Source organism: Dasypus novemcinctus, chromosome 13 (assembly GCF_030445035.2).
Source record: "Dasypus novemcinctus isolate mDasNov1 chromosome 13, mDasNov1.1.hap2, whole genome shotgun sequence".
Taxonomy (NCBI): domain Eukaryota; kingdom Metazoa; phylum Chordata; class Mammalia; order Cingulata; family Dasypodidae; genus Dasypus; species Dasypus novemcinctus.
Genome location: NC_080685.1, coordinates 89,867,447 through 89,891,071, shown reverse-complemented (window position 1 = coordinate 89,891,071; position 23,625 = coordinate 89,867,447). Strand labels below are relative to the sequence as shown.

Sequence of the window (23,625 nt, the reverse complement as noted above, 5' to 3'; positions counted from 1 at the left end):
TTTACTTTAATCTAAGATGTAAAAAGTTTAAAATTCCTACTGATTTTTTTCTTTTCTAAGATTTATTTTTATTTATTTCCCCTCCATTGTCTGCTCCCTGTGTCTGCTTGTATTGTCAGGCAGCACTGGGAAACTGTGTCTCTTTTTTGTTGCGTCATCTTGCTACATCAGCTCTGGGTGTGTGTGGTGCCACTCCTGGGTGGCCTGCGCTTTTTTCACATGGGCTGGCTCTTCTTGCGGGACGCACTCCTTGTGTGTGGGGTGCCCCTGCACAGCACTCCTTGCGTGTGGTAACACTGTGCATGGGATAGCTTACCACATGGGTCAGAAGGCCCTGGGTATAGAACCCTGGACCCTCCATATGGTAGGTGGATGCTCTATCAGTTGAGCCATGTCCACTTCCTCCTACTGATTTTTTTAAAAAAATTTTTGTCTTTTTTTTTTTTAAAGATACATAGATCCCTACTGGTTTTTAAATATATCAATTATAAATAGTAGTGCAAAGAGGCTCCTTTGCAGGACACAGATATGGCTGAAGGATTGGCCTCCTGCCTACCATATGGGAGGTCCATGCTTTGGTTCCTGGTGCCTCCTAAAGATGACAGTGAGGTGGCACAATGGACAGACATGGCAACTGACAGAACAAGATGATGCAACGAAAGACACAAGCAGGAAAAAAAAACACAATAAGAGACATAACAAAGCAGGAAGCAGAGGTTCCTGGTGACTCTTAAAGAGAATGAGCAGGCATGGGAAGCTGATGAGACAAGATGACAGAACAAGAGACACAAGAGGAAAAACATAATGAGAGACACAACAATGCAGGGAACAGAGGTGGCTTAAGTGATTAGGCACCTCCCTCCCACGCCGGAGGTCCCAGGTTTGGTTACTGATGCCTCCTAAAGAAACAAGACAAACAGACATAGCAAGTGCAAACAACGAGGGGGTAGGGAGAGATAAATAAATACATAAAAAAGAGGTTCCTCTGCACTTTTTTTCTTTGGTAAGGGTTGGAAGATCAGCAGTTCACAAAGAAATAACTTACATTAAAATATATGGAAAATGTGTATGTTTAATGACCAAAGAAGATACAACAATTAGTTAAATTAAGAGAAAACCACTTATTCTGAGCTCTGATTAACCGTGCAGTATTAACCATAATATACACTTTTAGATAAGAATCCAGAATTCTTGTATTTGCAAAGTGACATTACATTTTCTAGCTCTATTATTTGTGCTAAAAGACAGTGCTATAACCAATAGAAAAAAAAAAAGACTGCAAAAAATTGAGTCCTATTAACAATGACATCTTTTACCAAGACAGTACTTTGGTTTTAGGTAGCTGATAAGTAATGGAATGGAATCAGGTAAAAATGTCAAGTGAAATTAACTAGTACTTTACATTTGCAAAGTTACCTACACACATTAAGGAAATATTAACTATATATGGAAAAAGCATAGACAAGGATTTTTAAATGCTTTTACTGGTATTTTAAATATTCTTACCACTGTAATAACTAAAGAATGACTTGCTATGGTACATGGTGCCTGATAATTGCTTGATTCACTGGACTGCAAAAGGCAATAGTATAGTGGCCCAACTCTTGAATTCCGGACAAGGCAGTAAGAACACAATGGGCAATCGTAAGGCTGTCAAGGCCATCTCATTGGTACCACATTTCAGGAACATTTCTCAATTATTCATATGTTTTGGTAGGTAATAACTGTTACAAAACATTGAACTTTAGGCTGTCCAAATAAATATATGCATATGCCTTTAGAGTTAAGATATCTAAAATGTAGAAATACCACAAGTCCAAAACATATTAAGACCCCACATATTCCAAGTAAAGGATCTCATGTAATACCTCTGAAAGACATTCACGATAGTTACTAACATAAGTTTGTTGTTACCACATAAAATTATTTTCTTTCTTTCCCATTCTCCAGTCTTTTTTGTTATGCTTTACCTTCTTCTCCTTTCTTACTCTCCTCTACCACTTCTCAATGTACCAGGCCTGCCAACGTCAATCACAAGCACTGAAATGTGCTGCAGTACATATGAGTAAAAGCATTTCTGCAATAAATGAGTCCCTATCCAAATACGTTATTCTATCTTCTTACAAATTATGCCCATCCTTACTATTAAAAGGATTATCTGTGCCCAGGGAAACTTCAACTACCCTTTTAGACTTACTCATCAGAAACCAAATTCCTGAATGATGCCAATTAATGTCATCCTCATCTATGTAAGCTCTATACCTTCTTGTGAAGAGCACAGAAATAGACCATTCTGTCTACAATAAAAATTCTGTCCTTTCCACCCATTTATCTTCTTGAAAATATTAAGCTGTTTATTCCCAAAATTCCTATTACCAACTACATAGTCTCTTGCATTGGCTGTTCTTCTATTTTAAACAGCCTTTGTAGTAGAAAATAAGCAAGGACTTACCTTTACAAAACCAAAATTACATATATAATACCGCAGAGACTAGAATAGCTCCAAAATTCAACTTACATAAAATGCACTTTTAAAATAACCAACCAGCACGACAAACTTATTCAAATTTAATTTAAACATTTAAAACAACTCTAGCAGCATAACTTTCTGGAGAATCACTAGAAGCCTTATCTGCAATTTCTCCAAATGTGAGCTAAGTACTAGGAACCATCATACCACAAAATACCTTTGGAGGAATTTGTGATTCTACACATTTTTTCAGGAAAATCCCCTATGATTATGGAAGATAATTCATAAATTATCTTAAGGGAAACTTCCAAAATATCACGTTAACTCATTCAGCCTAACCACATCATACCTAATATGAATGGCAAATATCTGTGACTATCATCCAAAGGCAAGGGAACTAACCTTATATCACATTCTTGGCTCTGAGATATTAAGTACGTTTCAATTGTTTGCAAACTAGCTTTTGCCTCAAGTAGATAAATGAAAATAAAATTCTAACCATATCAAATATATACAGGGGTGCCAAGATATTAAAAGGGCAAGGCAGCTGACTTCACATATATAGAAAAATTAGCAAGTAGCAAACTGATAAATCTGCAGTTATCTTCTATCAGCATGCTAGCTAATGAAAAAAAGGGTCTTGCTCCATCCCAGTAATCATGGGTTGCTAAAAGAGCACTATCTTCCTTATATTTTTTAATGTAACTTTTTATGTAATCTAAGTATCCTTTTAAAATAAATAAAAAATGTATTAAAAAATAAAAAAATAAAAGAGCACTACCACCTTCTTCAAATTACAAGTGTAACTAGGTTGAAAAAAAGGTGTTCAATAAAGAATGAGAAATAATGTGACATACACTCTTCCTACCTCAGCATGCAAAGAAACAGCACTAATCTAATCATTTTTTGAGTTTTCTACATAAAAACTTCTATAATGGTCTTAACTAGTGCTAATATTTAATACACGTAGATGTCATCCTAGAAATTATCAAGAAAAAAAGGTGGAGGGGAGTGGAGGGCAGTGGAGGGGAGTGGAGGGGAGAGGGGAGAGCATCAGCCAGCTTGCAAAAGGTTGTGAAGGATGTTATTTGCATTGGTTTGTTTTTGTTAGCTCCTGACACTCAAGGAAATATCAGTTATATCAATAGCTCGACATAAACCTAAAGAAGAGGCATTTCAGGGACTAAACCCCAGAGTTAACACATTAAAATATTAAAATGTACAGTGTGCAACAAAATATTACAAGACAAAAAAGAAACAGGAAATGATGGCCAATCCAAAGAAACGAAATAAAATTTCAGAAACCATCATCAAAGGAAAAGAGAGAGGAGGGGAGAGGAAGGGAGGAGAGGGAGGAGAGGGGAGGGGAGAGGATGTAAGGGGAGGGGAGGGGAAGGGAGGTGGGACGAAAGGAGAGGGGAAGAGGGAAAGAGGGGGAAGGGGGAGGAGGGGGGAGAAGAGAGGAAAGAAAGAGAAATCTATATGGCCTTATTTTAAAACCTACCTTCAGAAGTTCTGCGTTTATGTTGTGAGGTAGGCAGTGTGGGAACATCGCCTTCTTCAGTTCTTTTCCTGTAGTTGGAACTTTCATCGGCGCTTTGCTGAAAAGAAGGAAAAGTGTCTATCAGTGCAGTAGAAACGAATGAGACCAGGGGATGTAGCAGTTCCATTCCGGCTCACCAGTTAGTGTGTGACACAATGGGTTACACACAAGGAAGAGAACACTGGCACTCACAACAGTCATCAGATAAAGGCAATGTCCTCTCTCCTCACTAGGAGTTGGGAAAATCCAAAACCTGGGGTGGGGAAAAAAATCTCTGCACAAAGGGCCAAAATCTATCATTATAAACAGCTTCTCAGAATAAAGTCTCTGGCCTACTACAAAATTAGTCATAATTCAGAAAACAAGTAAAACCATCGACATACACAAGATGATCATAAAGTTTCCCCAGATTTGTGGAAGCTATAAGAAATGGCTTAATGGGGAGCAGGTATCTCAGTGGTTGAGTGCCTGCTTCCTATGTACAAGGTCCTGGGTTCAATTTCTGGGACCTACTAAAAATTTTTTAAATTAAAAAAATAAATGGCTTTACATAAACTTAACTGCAACAAGTCTGTTAAATTTATTAAAGCAACTTTCTGAAACACCTTTGAAACACACATCACACACACACGTGGACATACAAATCCAAAAGGAACCCTAACTGGAAGAACTGAAGATCAGAAGTGCTACATCCCAAAGAAAGATGCAGAGACTGGAACTCTGTTATAGGCAGAACAGAGAAGTTTCACTCTGTCCCTGGTCTGTGAACTCCCAAGAACCTTTTCTATTACATTTTTACCATAAGAGAGAAAGGTCTTGGGAGTTCAAGATCCACAGGTACAGAGAAGGGGCCACTCTGTACAACAAAAGAAGTCACCGTGTGGTGATTTTACCTTCAGTTGGTCTTGGCTTGCAATATCCATACTGTGATCCTGTGCGAGAGCGAGAGTCTGAGCAGCATCTGGATAGCAAGTAAAACAAAAGGGAAACCTTCCCTGGTAATAGCCATTCTTTCCACACAAAAAGGACTGCAGCAAACAACCCTGGAGTCAGGTTTGGTCCCTAGTGCATACTTCTCTATAGAGTATAAAGCTCTCATTGGCAGGAAGGGAAAAATCAAAACTGATAAAATGGCAAAGACCAAGTCAGGTCATATTTAAAATACATTACCAATATATAATCTGGGGAAAGTGAAAAAATAACTAAAAAATGGCTAAAAATGTTCTTCCATAGTTGAGCTTTCAAATTTTTTAAGAGAAGGGACTGTAAGCAAGAAATAATAGTATTTTTATCATCTTTTCCTATAGGTGTTTATTACCAAATTTGTCTAACTTGTAAAAAAAAAAAAAACATATTTGGTTTCTAAAATTTTTACTTGCAATTGCTAAAGTTATACAGGGTTATGAGATCTGAAAATCTGGAATTTTCCTCACTCTCTTCTCAATAGCATCTTCGTGTAAACCTACATGAATCAACGAATATTTATTTCATGCTTCATATGGAGTCAATGAATATTTATTTCATAGTTTAAATTCCCATCACCTGAATATAGATTATACATTTTCAACAAGTCTTACTTTTCCTGGTTATGGTAAAAACATTTCCTAAGAAGTTAGGGGAGACAGATAAAGTTTTTTACAAGGCCAATAAAAAGAAGCAAAGGAAACAATAACCTAGCAGAGAAAAATTCTTAGCTATGTCATTAGTCTAAAGAGAGAAATATATTTCGAGGATTTGGAAATTTTTCAAGCAGAAGATGAAAACTTAGCTAGAGGAAAAGATAAAACTGCAGAGAATTTAACAAGTTGGGCCACTCATTATGAGGCTACATGTAACTGAGGTGTTCTCAAATAAGACCACTGTGGATCAAGCTCATCAGCCAGAGATAAGACATTTATGGAAAAAATCATCCTCATATCTAATAAAGGCTGTCAGAGAAATACAGATCCTACAACTGGTCTGACAAGTCTGATAGCTGTTTTGCACAAACACAAACATTTTCAAAATTGTATTTACAAAAGGAATTATTTCTACAAAGATTTTTATAGGCAAATGCAGAAATGAAGGGTTCAAAAGAGTATTTTCTGGCCACAGTGGTCTTCAAAGCAAAGTTCAATCAACATACAATGGAGATGATGCAGTTTGTTAATAAAGCAATTCTATACTGTCATTTACTTAGGCTAAAACAATTAGAAGCAAAGAGACAAAAAAAAGAGAGAAAACTATAATGTACAAAGAAACTTTAAAGAAATAAAAAGTTTATCGTATCTATTTCATTTTATTAGTATACACTGAGAAATACGGAAAAATGATTTAAAAAGAACCACCTTCACTTTAAATAATGGCATTTTCTTCAACCGGCAAAATAAAAGGTTTAACTTATTTGCAAAACTATAAAATAGGTGATATGGAAAACACTTTTTTCATTTGTCCTCTCAAATAAAATACTTGCAACCCAATCTATGAAGATCAATAGAGATCATTAACCATAAGCACCATTCCAAGTACAATCAAACCAAATAATCATCAGAATTACTTGGGGCAATTTCTTGGTTTTGATAATTTTACTGTGCATATGTAAGACGTTAATCATTTAGAGAATCTGGGCAAAAGGACTTTTGCAATTTTTTTGTAAATTGGAAATGACTTCAAAATGACAAATTAAAAAATTAAAATAAAAAAAATGTAAAGATGTAATGTTCAAAGAAAAAAAAGCCTTAAAAAAATAAAAACCACTACTTGGGGCAAATTCTGTTATAATCAAGGCTTAAAGGAGACATCAACATGTGGAATAATGAAAAGAGCAAGAACTGGCCAGTCAGAAATCTCTAAATCTCTGTTCTACCACTCTACCACTTGTCAATTGCATGTTATCTTAAGCAAGTCATTCAACCTACTAAAAGCAAACAAACCTCAGTTTCCTTCCATCTCCAGACCTTCCTCACAGGCTGTTGTGAGGGTCAATTGAAATGTTAATTATATAAATGTTATATAATATATGGCATGTTAAATTCTGCAGAGAAAGTGCAAGAAAGAAAATGAGAGGAAAAAAGTGAGAATTACACTTACTCTAGATATTCAGAGAACAGATTGATAATAAAACAAATTTTATTAAGAGTGGATCAGCAATTATAAATCCGCCCTGTATCTCAAGCCTTTTGTGACTATCCTAGGAAAGCCATATTATTTCACAAATGACTGAACTTCAATAAAGCTGCCGTATTTTTTGCAAGGCCTTCCCTCCCCAACAAAAATTTACAGCTACCGGAAATGAGTTGTCTGCTGTAGGCAAATGGCTCAATGAAATCAAAAGGCTTCAAAATTCATTCGTAAATTCAAAATAACATTTCAATAAAAGATTAAGTCCCTTTCCCTCACTTGAAAGCATAAATCTTTATTAGGAATGGATTCTTTTTAACCTTTTTTTTTCAGTAAACTATTTTAAAAAAGCCGATTTAAAGAGATTAGAAACTTGAGCTTGAACAAAGGACAATGTTGCCTAAAATCTAATTTGAAGCTCACAAAAAAGGGGTTCACGTAGGTGTGGAGAGGGAAAGAAAAAGTATTATTTGGAAATGTCTGAAAAATAGAGTTATATTTCAGTTGTATATAGTGTATAGTATTCACTAATCTCAAATACACCACGACTTTGGAACTTCAGACTCCAAAGCATTTCCTGCACATACCTAACAAATTAAACTCAAAGGGCAGTATTTAAAAGGCACTGAATCAAGCAAGGGGTTAGACAAATTGGCATTCAAATAACAGAGAGTAAAAATCATTAGGTGAAAAGTTTAACAGATGGATCAGGCTGACATCACCTGAGCCCAAAGAATCTCAGCATTACTAAAAAGGGACAGGCAAACCTTACAAGACTCTTAATATGATGCAACAGAAGTATAAGGGACCACCTATTAGGTTTCTCAGCAAAAAAAAACCTTAAACCTAAATCTAACTTAGCATCAATACCTAACTACTGGGGAAGCAGACTTGGGCCAGTGGTTAGGGCGTCTGTCTACCACATGGGAGGTCCGCGGTTCAAACCCCGGGCCTCCTTGATCCGTGTGGTGCTGACCCATGTGCAGTGCTGATACGCAAAGGAGTGCCCTGCCACACAGGGGTGTCCCCCGCGTAGGGGAGCCCCACGCGCAAGGAGTTCGCCCTGTAAGGAGACCCGCCCAGAGCAAAGGAAAGTGCAGCCTGCCCAGGAATGGTGCTGCACACACGGAGAGCTGACACAACAAGATGACGCAACAAAAAGAAACACAGATTCCCGTGCCGATGACAACAACAAAAGCGGACAAAGAAGTACACGCAACAAATAGACACAGAGAACAGACAACTGGGGTGGCGGGTAAGGGGAGAGAAATAAATAAATAAATATTTTTTTAAAAAAAGGATCTAACTACTGGCTTACCAACTAGGGATAGAGAAACAGACAACATCACAAGGATACAATCTGTCAACTCAGGAATGTGGGAAGTTCTACAGGTCAAAAGACCCATTTCTTCAACAAATAAATGACAGGAAAACAAAAGGAGAGGTAAGTTTTATAAATTAGACACTTACGAGACATATCAACCAAATGCAATGTGTTGATTTTGTTTGGATCCTCATTTAAACAAGCCAAAATTTAACAAGATATTTTTGGGGGAAACTATAAATAACTTGGTTATTAAGTATTATGGAATTAATTTTTAAATGAAATAATGGTATTGTAGCTATGTTTAAAGGGGAAAAATCCTTATCTAGTAGAGATTTGTTTAAAGTTTGCACAGATGAAGCAAATATGGCAAAATGTTAGTAAGTAATAAGTCTAGAGATGGGCATTAATCACACTATTTTCTTGAATTTCAGCATGCTTGAAAGTTTTCACAATGAAAAGTTAAACAGCATAGTAATAACATTCTGTATGACAGGCAGGATATTTCCCTCCCAAGCATCCCAAGGACAGCATTCCATTTCCACTTCAGCCTCCGTGCTTGCCCATCATTTGCCCCCTTGAACTCAAAGTTGTCACACAGACTGAAGAAATATGATGTGACATACCTGTAGGAGCAGTAGCTAAAGTGACAAGATTCTTTCTTAGCATATCATAGAGAGGGCTGTTAAAAAGATTAAAAAAAACAATTAACAACTTAAAAGACCACTATGAAGATCAAAGTTTTCCTTAAATATTAAATGTATTTCTAGTATGTTATCTCCCAACTTTCTCTGTAAGGTGTGGAAAGGGAGAACTTTTTCCCACAATAGGCTTTTTTTAATCCTTCCCTCCCCTCCCCCACCCTGCTTTTTGTTTGCTGTCTGTGTGATCTTCTTTGTCTACATAACAGAGTTTTAAAAGATTAACTACCAAGTTATTAATGAGCAGGCCTTTGTGTTATATTGGCCCCACTTAAAAAGCAATCAACTTACATTTTATTTATTACCTAATAGTAACCCAAATGGGGAAATTTCCTTTGGAGACTATTCCTTCCTTCTAGGAGTCAGTTTTACACTGTAATTGGGGAGTACAGTAGGAAAATGGGAGGGAGTCTTACCTATGTAAAGCAAAACTGGCTCAGAAGGAACAGTCATTACTAAGCTATAGAGCGTTAAGAGAGAACACTAGCGTCTCAATTATTAATTAGCTTTTGACTGCACAAGTTAATGACCATACATCCCCACAGCTGGATAAAGTCATACAAAAGGTCAGATTAGCTCCACCTTTCCTTGACTCCTAAGATCCTAGATCCCCTCCTAAATTTCTTGTACCTCTCTTTTGTAAAACTTATCATAGTACAATTTTACCACGTACTGGTGTGATAATTTGATTAGTATCTCTCGCACTATACTATAAGCATCACTGTATTCTCCAGACCACCTGACACATGTAGGCCCTCAAATATTTGTGGACTAAAGGCATACATAACCATGAAGATTAAGTGGTTAGGTGTAAGCCCAAAAGAGAAATACAAACCCTCTTTTTACCTTGGATCTTTCACGGAGAAGCTCTGACGTCCTAGTAGTTCTCCCAAAAGATCTCCACCACAATATACCATATGCTGCTCCTTCTGATCATAAAGCTGCTTCACCATTATATACTGGCCTAGATAGTGCATGACCTGCATGGGAATAAAATGCCTGAATAGATCTGCCAAGCTATGGTCAAAAGAACCCCACACAATAATGATAAAGAGGTAAGGAAAGTTTGCTTGAGAAAAGAGATAACTCAGATTTATGAACATGACAGTCAATAATTCAGAATACTTGTGTGAGGAGTCCTACAACAAAATAGCTGTTCCCAACTGATAGGTTCATCTACTCGTTATGATTTTGGACATTAAAAGACCCTGAATCTTAGCAAAGAAAGGTACTGATCTGACAATGATAAAAATGATAAAAATACCTAGTATCCCTTAAAAATTTTCTCACCCAGCTAAATCTTACACAAAGGGATCCATTCTATTACTAGAAGTAATAAGCTTTTAACTTGCCTGGATCATAATAATACTTCCAGTTTCAGGGGCACATAAACAACTATTCTAGGCTTTTGATGTGTATTCACTAATTCTTTTGGCAAGTGATGTACAACATTTATAAGCCACAATACTCATAAGTGCACCAAACATAGAATCTCCAAGTATTTATCAAATAAAAGTGTAGTCTGACTGTTTATACTAACAGAAGTTAATATAAACTGTTTTGAGTTCACAAAACAGAAGGGAACACAGACAAGCTCATGATTGAAAATTTTAAAATTATCTAAAATATAAATGAACTATTTCATATAATCTTTATTATTCCATCTAGTACCTTCTGTAATTAGACTTAACTGAATATTATGATACACAAAAATAATTATATCTATTGAAAAGAAATCTTTTCTCCATGTAAGAGTTTTGTTTTTTTTAAAATTTAGTTCATTAATTACTAAGTTCACTTAATAATATCTGTAAGAATCTTGCTGGCACAAGTCACAAGAATACGAACACAGATACCTTTATCTTTAGACACCAACTTTTCAAGAACAGATTAAATATTTGCACAGAAGGTTTTTCCAACATTAATGTCCCCATTATATTAAAGCAGCAATGCTCCTCGGTTTTTCCCCTTCAGACAACCCATGCCAGTATTAACAGACTGGCTAATGTCCCATAGCTAATCAATTATTCAATAAACCAGAGAAAATAAAATGGGGAAGAGCACCTACTGGTGGAAATAGGAAGAAGTTCTATAATTATGCCTGTCCAACTTTCAGGAAAAAAAAATCTAAATACAAAAAATAGAATCTTCTAAAACTCTACTCTACAACTGTATATAATACTGCTATTTTCTTTATAACATACTACCTCCATACACAATGAGAACGAATATTTAAGAAGAAAACTAGGAAATTCTCCTTTATGTCCTAGGAAGGATCAAAGTTCACAGTAGAGAACTTATTCCATAAACTGGCTTTTTCTTTCTCCCAGTGTTCCCTCAATAACATGCACTGAATTTCTTCTTAACCTAGGCAAACTGTCATGCTGTTGAAGGAGACAGCATAATTCATTATAACTTTACTGATATAAAAATCCACACTTTTTTTATTTTATTTTTTTGAGGTACCAGGACTGGTGATTGAACCTGGGACCTCATATGTGGGAAGCCAGTGCTCAACCACTGATCCAAGTTGGTTTTTCATTTGTTTGCTTGTTGTCTGTTTTTCGCTTTTAGGAGGTATCAGGGACCAAACCTGGGACCTCTCATGTGGGAAGCAGACACTCAACCACTTGAGCCACATGTGCTCCCCAAATCCACACTTTGGTAACAGTTTTGAAAAGTCTTCCTCATCAGAGTTTTAGACAGCTGGTCCAAAATGATGTACTTAATTTAAAATGACAAAAGAGAATTGAACTTACTCAAAGAAAAAGAAAAGTCTATATGCAATCAAGTAGAAGAAGTCACCTAATAGCTAAAACTATCAGAATGAACTGAGATTTCTCATGCAACATTCGAAGTCATAAAAATTATGAGCAATAAACAAAAGATCTCTCCTACTCAAAAGTTATGTAAAAGTAAAAGCCAGAGGAAGATCTTCCTATATTGGCAAATTCCCAGAAGAGATTTCCCTAGACTTCTTCTAAAGAAACAAATAACACAAACCCAAAAGAAATATGGATATTCTAGAAGATATGAAATACCTCCAGATTTGTGTAAGAGTAGTAATAGTGCAGGGGCAGGAAAAACTTCAGGAAAGATGGAGGAGTAAGGAACTCAAGGACTCACTCCTCCTCCAAGAATAGTTAGTGGCCAGGCAGCAACTGTCTGAAACAACTGTTCTGGGTCTGGGTCTCTATAGGCCAGAGGAGCACTGCACAACATCCAAGGAAGAAAAGAAGTAAAAGGCTGAGAAACCGCAGTAAAAAAATATGAGTAGATTGCTCTGCGGTGGCTGTAGGCACCCATCCCCCACTCTCAAAGTGGACTGCCTCAGGGTCCAGTTCCTGGCTGGCTGCGGTGGACAGAGACATGGAAGCCCTCTCCCCTAAGAATGGGGTGAGGTGGGCACAGCCAAACACTGATCATGGTTTTGGATCAGCGAATTCAGATCAGTGGGCTCCAGCTCTGAGCTGCTGATTCAGCCCACCCTGGATAGGGATGGCTGTGACTACTGTTTCAACCTCAGCCCTGAGAGAGCCTGAGGCAGCAGAGGTTTAAAGACACAGTATCTTTTAGAGTGCACCCGCTGGATAGGCCAAGAAAGCATAGCTTCAGGAAGTTGTCAAAAAGGCTGCAGGGATACAGAACATTATATATCTGCCATAACCCACTGAATGGACTGGGAAAGAGAGTAAACTACAAAGTAAACTATGATCCATGCTGTAAAGCAGTGCTCCAAAATGTATTCATGAAATGCAATGATTGTACCACACTAATGAAAGAAGTTATTGATGTGGGAAAAGGTGGGTGTGTAGGGAGTGGGGCATATGGGAATCTCTTATATTTTTTAATGTCACATTTTGTGTGAGCTATGTATCTTTTAAAAATAAATTTAAAATATATTAAAAAAAAAAAAGGCTTCTGGTGTCTTTCCTGACCCTCTCCCCAGGAATGTTTGAAGCTGGTCTACACCCCTTCATGGGTCCCTGGCACTGTTTGGGTTGGGAAATAATGACTTGAAGTTCTCTACGGGGTGATCCAAAATATTGCTCTCCAGGCAAAAGCAGCTAGAGGCAACAAAAGGAGTGTAAAAGGAAAAAAAGAAAAGAAAATTTACCAATGCAGAATAAACAGGAGAAAGAGCAGAGGAAAGGAAGCTTTCTCCAGGGGATGAAGCAATTGCAGATAGTGAAATCCTAAAAGTTATACCATATATCCTCGTCAAGATTCAGAAGAAAAGCTGGTAAAATCTTATCGTTAAACTCTAACTGGATTCTAAAGATCTAGAATAATTAAAATGTCAAAAAGCCTTAATACAAAACCAGTAACGATAAAGCTTCAGGCAAGAGAGAGAAACTGACCTTCAAAGTAAACTTAAGATTAATCAATGCCTAGATCTCAGTAAAAATCACAAGCCATAATAAGAAACAGGAAGATACGCACAGCCCAAGGAACAAATTAAAACTATAAGACACAGGATTTGGAAAAGCTCATCAATGATGTTCAAACAAATCTCCTGAATAGATTCAAGTAGATGAAGGAAAATATGGCTAGAGATAAAACACACTGGATGAACATAAAGAAGAATTTGAAAGCATAACAAGAAACATAACAGAATTTATGGAAATAAAAGAAACAAAAGAAGAGATAAAGAATACATAGAGAATGGGAAGCAGAAATGGCTCAACAGATAGAGCGTCCACCTACCATATAGGAGGTCCAAAGGTTCGATACCCAGGGCCTCCTGGCTCATGCGGTAAGCTGGCCAATGCGCAGTGCTACTGCACACAAGGAGTGCCAGCCCACGCAGGGTTGCCCCCACGTATGGGTGCTCCCTGCACAAGTAGTGGACCCTGCGCAAGGAGAGTCACCTTGCACAAGGAGAGCTGCCCCGCGCAAAACTGCAGCCCGCCCAGGAGTGGTGCCACACACATGAAAAGCTGACGCAGCAAGATGATGCAACAAAAAGAGACACAGATCCCCAGTGCCGCCTGATGAGCATACAAGCAGACACAGAAGAACACACAGCGAATGGACAGAGAGCGCAGACAGCGGGGGGAGGGGGGGAGCCGGAATAAATAAATCTTTAAAAAAAGGGAAAAAAAAATACACTAGAGGAAAGCAGATGTGACTCAAGCTGTTGGGCACCCAGCTACCACATGGAAGGTCCTATGTTTGGTTACCAGTGCCTCATAAAGAAAACAAGCAAGACTGCGATCTGATATAAGATGAAGAGACACAGAGAGGAAACACAATGAGAGACACAAGAAGCAGGGAGATGTGGCTCAAGTGATTGGGTGCCTCCCCCCCACCATGAGAGGTCCTGGGTTCAGTTACTAGCTCCTTCTAAAAAATAAGATGACGAACAGAGAGCAGAAAGTGAGTGTAAAACAATGGGGGGGGGGGGGGGAATAAATAAAATAAAAAATAAATCTACAAAAAATAATACACTAGAGGCATACAACAGCAGATTTCAAGTGGTAGAAAAAAGCATCAGCAAACTAGAAGACAGGACAATTCAAATCTTATAGACAAAAGAACAGATAGAGAAAAGAATGGAAAAAATTGAGCAGGGTCTCAGGAATTTGAATGACAGCACGAGGCACACAAACATTGCATCATGAGTGTACCAGAAGAAGATAAGGGAAAGGTGGCAGAAAGAATATTTGAGGAAATAATGGTCAAAAATTTCCCAACTCTTATGAAAGACATAAATATACATATGGCCAAAAAGTACAGCACACTCCAAACAAAATAAATGCTAATAAATCTATTCAGAGACACATACTAATCAGAATGTCGAATGCCAAAGATAAAGAAAGAATCCTGAAAGACCAAAATTCTTCACATACAAGAGAATCACAATAAGACTAAGTGCCAATTTCTCAACAGATACCATGGAGGCAAGAAGGCAGAGATAGAATATATTTAAGATAATGAAAGAGTAAAACTGCCAGTCAAGAATTCTTTATCTGGAAAAACTGTCCTTCAAAAATGAGGAAGAATGTAAAATATTCAGATAAACAAAAACAGAGAATTCATCAACATTTCTATAAGAAATGCTAAAGAGAGTTCTGCAGGCTGAAAGGAAAACACAGAAGAGTATAGAAATGAATATTAACAGTAAGGGCAACTAAAAGGGTAAAAGAGAGACAAAAATAAGATATGACATATAAAAACAAAAGGATAAAATAGTAGAAGTACTGTCTTTATAGTAATAACACTGAATGTTAATGAATTAACTCCCCAATCAAAAGACACAAATTCGCAGAATGGATAAAAACACAATATGCTGTCTACTCAAAAGACTCAAAGAAACAAACAGGTTGAAAGTGAAAGGCTGGAAACAGATATTCCATGCAAGCTATGAACAAAAAAGAGCTGGGACAGCTATACTAATATTAGACAAAACAGACTTTAAATGCGAAGCCGTTATCAGAGACAAAGAATAAGGCAAAATAATAAAAAAGAAAAAAATACAAAAAAAAAAAACCAAAAAGGGAAAAAAAAAAGGGGGGGAAAAAAACAAAAAAAAGATTAAAGAGAGACAAAGAACACTATATATTAATAAAAGGGACAATCCATCAAGAAGAAGTAACAATCATAAATATTTATGCACCTAACCAGGTTGCCCCAAAATATACCAGGTTGCCCCAAAATATACCAGGTTGCCCCAAAATATACCAGGTTGCCCCAAAATATACCAGGTTGCCCCAAAATATACAAGGCAAACACTGACAAAACTGAAGGGAGAAACAGACATCTCTGTGATAATATACAACTCTCCTCAATAAACAGAACACCTAGACAAAGGAGAAAAAAGGAACTTGAATAATATGATGATGAACTAGCTCTAACAGATATAATATAGAATATTGCACCCCAAAACAGCAGAATATATAGTGTGACAGCTCTTTTAGAATCTGTTTAGTAGGTTTTCTGGCTTTAGCAAAAACCAGCAGGATGTACATTCTTCTCAAGTGCTCATGGATTCTCCTCCAGGATAGACCACATGTTGGGTCACAAAACAAGTCTCAGTAAGTTTAAAACCATTGAAATTATACAAAGCACTTTCTCTGACCATAGCGGTATGAAGTGGGAAATCAATAACAGGTGGAAACCTGGAAAATTTATAAATATATGGAAGTTAAACCACATACTCCTGAACAATCAAGGGTCAAAGAAGAAACTGCAAAGAAAATTGGCAAATATCTCAAGATGAGTGAAAATGAGAATACAACATATCAAAATTTATGGGATGAAGAAAAAGCAGTGTTGAGAGGGAAGTTTATAGCCCTACATGCCGACACAAAAAAAAGAAAAAGCTAAAACCAAAGAGCTAACTGCATAAATAAAAAAGGAACAGCAAACTAATCCCAAAGTAAGCAGAAGGAAAGAAACAACAAAGATCAGAGCAGAAATAAATTAAATGGAGAATTTTAAAAATACAGAGAATTAACAAAACCAAGTTGGTTTTTCAAGAAAATAAGTAAAACTGATAAACACTTACCTAGACTGAGAATGAAAAAAAGAGAAGATACAAATAAATAAAACCAGAAATAAGAGCAGGGACATTACTACTTGCCCGAAAGAAACAAAAAGGATGGTAAGAATATAATCAAGCGTATGACAACAAATCAGATAATCTAGATGAAATGGACAAATTCCCACTAGAAACACATGAACAACCTACCCTGACTCTAGAAGAAATACTCTAGAAGAAATAGAACATCAACAGATCCATTACACATAAATAAATGCAATCAGTCATTGAAAACCTCCCAACCAGATCAGATGGCTTCACAGGCAATCATTCCAAGAAGAATATCAATCCTGCTCAAACTCTTCCAAAACACTGAAGAGGAGGGAACACTAACAAACTCATTCTATGAGGCAAACATCACCCTAATACCAAAGCCAGATAAAGATACTATAAGAAAATTACAGGTGAATTTTTCTAATGAATAGAGATGCAATCCTCAATGAAATACTTGCAAATCAAATCCAACAGCAAATTAAATGAATTATACACCATGATCAAATGGGTTTTTATCACAGGCATGCAATGGTGGTTGACCACAAGAAAAGCAATTAATGTAATACACCACATTAACTAATCAAAGGGGAAAAACCATGTGATTGTTGTGATTGACACAGAAAAGGCATTTAACAAAATCTAGCACTACTTTGTGATAAAAACACTTGAAAAAGTGAGAACAGAAAGAACTTTCCTCAACATGATAAAGGGTATATATGAAAAACCCACAGTTAATATCATACTCAAAAGTGAAACACTGAAAGCTTTCCCTCTAAGACCTGAAACAAGACAAGGATGCCCACTGTCACTACTGTATTCAACACTGTGTTAGAAATTCTAGCTAGAGCTGTTAGGCAAGAAAAATAAATACAAGGCATCCAAATTGGAAAGGACGACAATACAAACTTTCACTATTTGCAGATAACATGATCTTATATATAGAAGGTCTTGAAAAATCTACAACAACGTAGTAGAGCTAATAAACAAGTTCTGCAAAGTGGCAGGACACAAGATGCAAAAATCAGTAGTATTTCTACATACTAGTAATAAACAATCTGAGGAGGAAATCAAGATAAAAATTCCATTTACAATAGCAACTAAAACAATCAAATATCTAGGAATAAATTTAACCAAGGATGTGAAGGATTTGTACAGAGAAAACTACAAAGCATTGCTAAAAAAAATCAAGGAAGCCCTAAGTAAATGGAAGGATATTCCATGTTCATTGTTTGGTTTGAAAGAATGAATATTGTTGAGATATCAATTCTAACCAAAGCAATTTATAGATTTAATGCAATCCCAATCAAAATTCCAACACCCTACTTCATAGAAATGGAAAAGCCAATTATCAAATTTATTTGGGAGAGAAGATGTATATATTTTTTTAAGATTTTATTTATTTCTCTCCCCATCCCCCCCACTGTCTGCTCTCTGTGTCCATTCGCTGTGTGTTCTTCTGCATCCGCTTCCATTCTTGTCATGCAGCACTGGGAAACTGTGTCACTTTTTATTACGTCATCTTGCTGGGTTGGCTCTCCGTGTTTGCAGCGCCACTCCTGGGTGGGCTGCGCTTTTTTTCACATGGGGCGGCTCTCTTTGTGGGGCGCACTCCTTGCATGTGGGGCACCCCTTTGCAGGGGACCCCCCCACATGGCACAGCATTCCTTGGGTGGCAGCACTGCGCATGGGCCAGCTTACCACACAGGTCAGAAGCCCAGGGTATAAAACCCTGGACCCTCCATATGGTAGGCAGACGCTCTATCAGTTGAGCCACAACTGCTTCCCAGGAAGATGTATTTGAATAATGACAAACATCTTGAAAAAGAAGAATAAAGTTGGAGGACTTACACATCTGACTTTAAAGCATATTACAAAGCTACAGTGGTCAAAACAGTACTAGCATAAAGATAGATATACTGACCAATGGAATCGAATTGAGAGTTCAGAAGTAGACCCTCACATCTACGGCCATCAAGTCCACTCAACTGGGACAGAATATTCTCATCAACAAATAGTGCGGGGAGAACTGGATATCCATATGCAAAAGAATGAAAGAGGGCCTCTATCTTACAGCTAATACAAAAATTAACTTAAAATGGATCAAAAGCCTAAATATAAGACCCAGGGCCATAAAACTCCTAGAAGAAAATGTAAGGAACCATCTTCAAGATTTTGTGTAGGCAATGGTTTCTTATACTTCTTTACACCCATAGCTCAAGCAACTAAAGAAAAAAAATATAAGTGGAACTTCCTCAAAATTAAAAGTTTTATGCTTCAAAGGACTTCGTCAAGAAAAGTAAAAAGGCAACCTACTCAATGTGAGAAAATATTTGGAAACCACATATCTGACAAGCATTTACTATCCAGCTACATAAAGAAATCCTACAACTCAACAATAAAAAAATTAAAAAAATTAAAAATTAGGCAAAACACTTGAATAGACATTTTTCCAAAGAGGAAATACAAATGGCTAAAAAAAAAAGCACATGAGGGAAGCGGACTTGGTCCAGTGGTTAGGGCGTCTGGCTACCACATGGGAGGTCCGAGGTTCAAACCCCGGGCCTCCTTGACCCATGTGCAGCTGGCCCACGCACAGTGCTGATGTGCACAAGGAGTGCCCTGCCACACAGGGGTGTCCCCGCGTAAGGGAGCTCCACACGCAAGCAGTGCGCCCCATAAGGAGAGCCGCCCAGCACGAAAGAAAGTTCAGACTGCCCAGGAAAGGCACCACACACACAGAGAGCTGACACAACAAGATGACGCAACAAAAAGAAACACAGATTCCCGTGCCACTGACAACAGATGTGGATAAAGAAGAACACACAGCAAATAGAGAACAGACAACTGAGGTGGGAGGGGAGAAGATAGAAATAAATAAATAAAAAAATCTTTTAAAATAAGTAAATAAATAAGATGCCTTAAAAAAAATACAAATATAAGAATTTTCTTTCATGAAATATAACGAATGCATGACATTATTACAAGGTGTTACTAGTAAGGTGGGTAAATGGGACAAAATACACCTAATGTAAACTACAGACTATAGTTAACAGCAGTATTTTAATATTCTTTCAACAAGTGTAACAAAGATACCACACTAATGCAGTGTCAGCTACAGGGGTTCTATGGTAATGTTTTTTTTTTTCCACATAAATTTTCTGTAAACCTACAGCTTCTCTAATTAAAAAAGAATTACAGGGAAAAGAATGTGGCTCAAGAGTTGGGCTCCCATCTACCATATAGGAGATCCAGGGTTCAATGCCCAGGGCCTCCTGAGGAGGGCAAGCTGGCCTGCGTGGCGAGCTGGCCCATGCAGGAGTAAGGCCCAGTGCAGGAGTGCCAGCCAACGTGGAGAGCTGGTGCAGCAGGATGACGCAACAAGAGACACAGGAGAGACAGAAGACGTAGCAGATCAGGGAGCTGAGGTGGCACAAGAGAATGACTGCCTCTCTCCCATTCCCGAAGGTCCCAGGATTGGTTCCCAGAGCAGCCTAATGAGAACACAAGCAGACACAGAAAGAACACACAACAAATGGACACAAACAGCAGACAACAGGGTGGGGGTGGGGGGGGGGATAAATAAAATAAAGACATGAGACTTAAAAAAAAGAATTAAAAGAATTAAAAGAAAACAAACTATTATGCTAAGTGAAAGAAACCAGACACAACATACTGTATCATGTATGATTCCATTTATATAAAATGTAAATATATATATAAAATTATTGAAACAGAATTTGATTAGTGGTTTTGTAGGGCTGGGGAAGGATAGAGGGATTGAGAGGTACCAACTAAGGGGTATAGAATTTTTTGTTTTGGAGTAATGAAAATGTTTTAAAACTGACTGTGGTAATACATACAAAACTCTGTGATTAAACTAAAAGCCACTGATTGTATATTTTGGATGGAATATATGGCATGTGAATATATCTCAATAAAACAAGAATAAATAATTGTGCAAGAATAGCTGGAGGGAACAGATGTGGCTCAAGCAGTTGAGCTCCCACCTCCCACACAGGAAGTCCTGGGCTCAGTTCCCAATGCCTCCTGAAAAAAATAAAATAAAATAAACAAACAAAACAAATGAAAACACCAACTCAGGTAAGTTGATGTGATTCAGTGGCTGAGCACCAGCTTCCCATATACAGGGTCTCAGATTCAGCCCGTTACATTAAAAATAATAATAATAGCCAAATAGCAGCTATGTACAGGAGGGGAAAGAGAGAGAGATTGTGAGGTAAAGAATTTTCTTGTTTGTTTTTTGTTTACTATTATTATTGAAATAATGAAAATGCTCTAATAATGTCTGAAGTGATACATGCACAACTATGTGATAATACCAAATACCAATGATTGGACAATTTGGATGAACTGTATGCTTTATTAGTATGTATCAATAAAACTGAATTGTTAAACTTCTTCTGTTTGGAAAGGGTAGATTTTCACCCTACTACATACAAGTAGTTTCACAGATTGATGTTTTGATAACAAGTCTTTGTCACTTCAAGAATTTAATTTTTGTTAAAAAAAAAAAAAATTAGAAGCTATATAAGTTATTTAAATGAAAAAGTGTTTAAAATAACTCATAGTACTCAGAAGAATACTGGACACATTTATAATGAAAAACTAATAAATTTATTTCCTGGCTGGCAGCATAGCCTATATATCATAGTGTCATTTTTAAATCTTGAACATGTTTTGCATTTTAACTCTGAGATCAAATGAATTCATGGTTAATCTTATGTTTAGCTGTCAACATATTTTAAAAGGAACTTTAGAGAAAATATGAAGTTCGACTAAACTCAATGGTCTTGAAAATAGTGTTACTCCTCCAGTACGTCAGGAATATAATTTCCTGTCTTTGGTATGAATATAAAAGCTGGAGTACATAAAAAAAAGTCTGAACAGAGGATTCTTGGTATATTTTAAAGTACTACTTCCATAATTTATTAAGCTGCCTTTCATTTAATTTTTTGAAATTGAAATAAAGTTAAAAAAAAAAAAAAGCCATTTAGCTGAACTGATTCGCCTCTGAGAATTTTCTTTGATGGCTTACCTCTTTAACAGTGAACGTTTCACCTTGTGCACCTGCTTCCTGCAAAATCTTCAAAAGTGGCAGTTTTGGTCGTACCTGTTGTATACATAAAATAAATCTGCTATTTACATGTTATATTGACTTCTGCAAACTATTAACACAAGAGAAACTTCCGGGGGTCAGGGATGGAACCTGGGATCTCAAATGTGGGAAGCCACTGAGCCACATGAGCTCCCCTGAGTTGTTTTTTTTTTTGTTTATTTTGCTTGCTGTTTGTTCTAGTTTTTTTTAGGAGGCACCAGGAACCTAACCTGGGACTTCCCACATGGGAAGCAAGCACTCAACCACTCGAGCCACATCTGCTCCCTAAATATTTTTCTCACAAATCCTGGTATACACTTATCTAATAATGTACAATCATCCAATGCATAAAGTAACTTTACAGATAATCAGACTTTTTGTTGCCTTCCTGAAAAATAACATTTTCAAAAGATAACACTTTTTCTGTATTCCATCTACTACGATGTTTCAGCATAAATTTCATATAACACGGAGTTGTGGAAGAACAGATTTTAGAGCCAGACTGCCTGGGATTAAATCCTGGCCTCAACACTTAGCTGTGCGACACTGGGCAAATAACTTATTTACCTCAATTTCTTCCTCACAGGAATGAATGAGATTATACACCTAAATTGCTTAGAAAAAGGCCTAGCACATAGTCTAAGCATTGTGTAAATAATTTGGTTATTGTTAGTTATCATTGTTGAACAATTATTGTTAAGTACAGTTTATTAATCATCTTCCTCATCCCCCACAAAAACAACCAGTGACATTACAAGATATATACTCTTTTTTTTTAAAGGTAAGACCATTAGCTCCTTTCTACTTATGATTTTTTTTTCAGTTATTTCTCTCCCCCCACCCAGCTGTCTGCTCTCTGTGTCCATTCGCTGTGTGTGTTCTTTTGTGACCGCTTCTATTCTTATTAGCAGCACCAGGAATCTGTGTTTCTTTTTGTTTCATCATCTTGCTGTGTCAGTTCTCCATGTGTGCAGTGCCATTCTTGGGCAGACTGCACTTTCTTTTGTGCTGGGCAGCTCTCCTTACGGGGCGCACTCCTTGCACGTGGGGCTCCCCTACACGGGGGACACCCCTGTGTGGCAGAGCACTCCTTGCGCACATTAGCACAGCATATGGGCCAGCTCCACACGGGTCAAATGCCCTATCCATTCGGCCAAGTCCGCTTCCCAAGATATATACTTTTAACAATTATGAGAAAATATTTTCCTTTTCTTTTTTCGAAATTTAAGTACAGAAATTTCCATCTCTGGAAAATTGGATTCATAAAAATAACTATTAATGTGCTATGTCTTATTTTTCATGTTTCAACACAGAATTGTTCTCATCTGTTTTCCTAAATATCCATTTTCAAAGAGGTATTATATGATTAAATTTTTCAATACTAGCCAACTTTTTCTTGTGGCAGAAAATGCTCAGTTCCTATGTAATCCCACTAGATCAATAAAAAAAATCTTGAATTGTCGGATACATGGAGTATAGTTAAATCATTCTATTTTTACAAAAAAAACAAAAAAACACATATTTCTACAGAACAGACCAAACACTCAAAATGTTCTTGTTATGCCTTGACAAGGTACTATATCAATAAAGTATGCTGAATTTATTGTCACATTTTTTCTTTTATGAACTGCAGTTCGAAGACTTTCATCCATTTTCAATTAAGTTGTTTCTTTTCCTTACTAACTCATAGTTCTTTGTTTAGAAGTCCTTTGTTTACCATCTCTTTTTATTCTGGAGTCAGTCTTTAGCCATACAATTCTGCTTTTTAAATTTTATATGGTCAGATTTGTCTCTCTTAGGAACACTTATTCCCTGTTGGTGGGAATGTAGAATGG

General features: G+C 37.0%; 1 protein-coding gene and 1 non-coding gene across 7 annotated transcripts in view; one reads left to right on the top strand and one right to left on the bottom strand.

Annotated features, from left to right (window-relative positions):
• The window catches only part of MDM4 (MDM4 regulator of p53), a 55,627-nt gene that overhangs the window by 15,270 nt on the left and 16,732 nt on the right, over positions 1–23,625 (bottom strand). For all 6 annotated transcript variants that reach the window (XM_071207691.1, XM_023588948.2, XM_023588947.3 and 3 more), the window contains exons 3-7: positions 21,731–21,805; positions 9,984–10,117; positions 9,063–9,118; positions 4,907–4,974; positions 3,975–4,071 (exon numbers count right to left, since the gene is read on the bottom strand). In XM_071207691.1, coding sequence (XP_071063792.1) covers positions 3,975–4,071; positions 4,907–4,974; positions 9,063–9,118; positions 9,984–10,117; positions 21,731–21,805 — 430 coding nt within the window. The remainder of the gene's footprint in view (positions 1–3,974; positions 4,072–4,906; positions 4,975–9,062; positions 9,119–9,983; positions 10,118–21,730; positions 21,806–23,625) is intronic.
• LOC111764279 (U7 small nuclear RNA) lies at positions 16,038–16,097 on the top strand. Its single transcript, XR_002796932.1, has one exon. It is a non-coding gene; the product is annotated as a U7 small nuclear RNA (small nuclear RNA).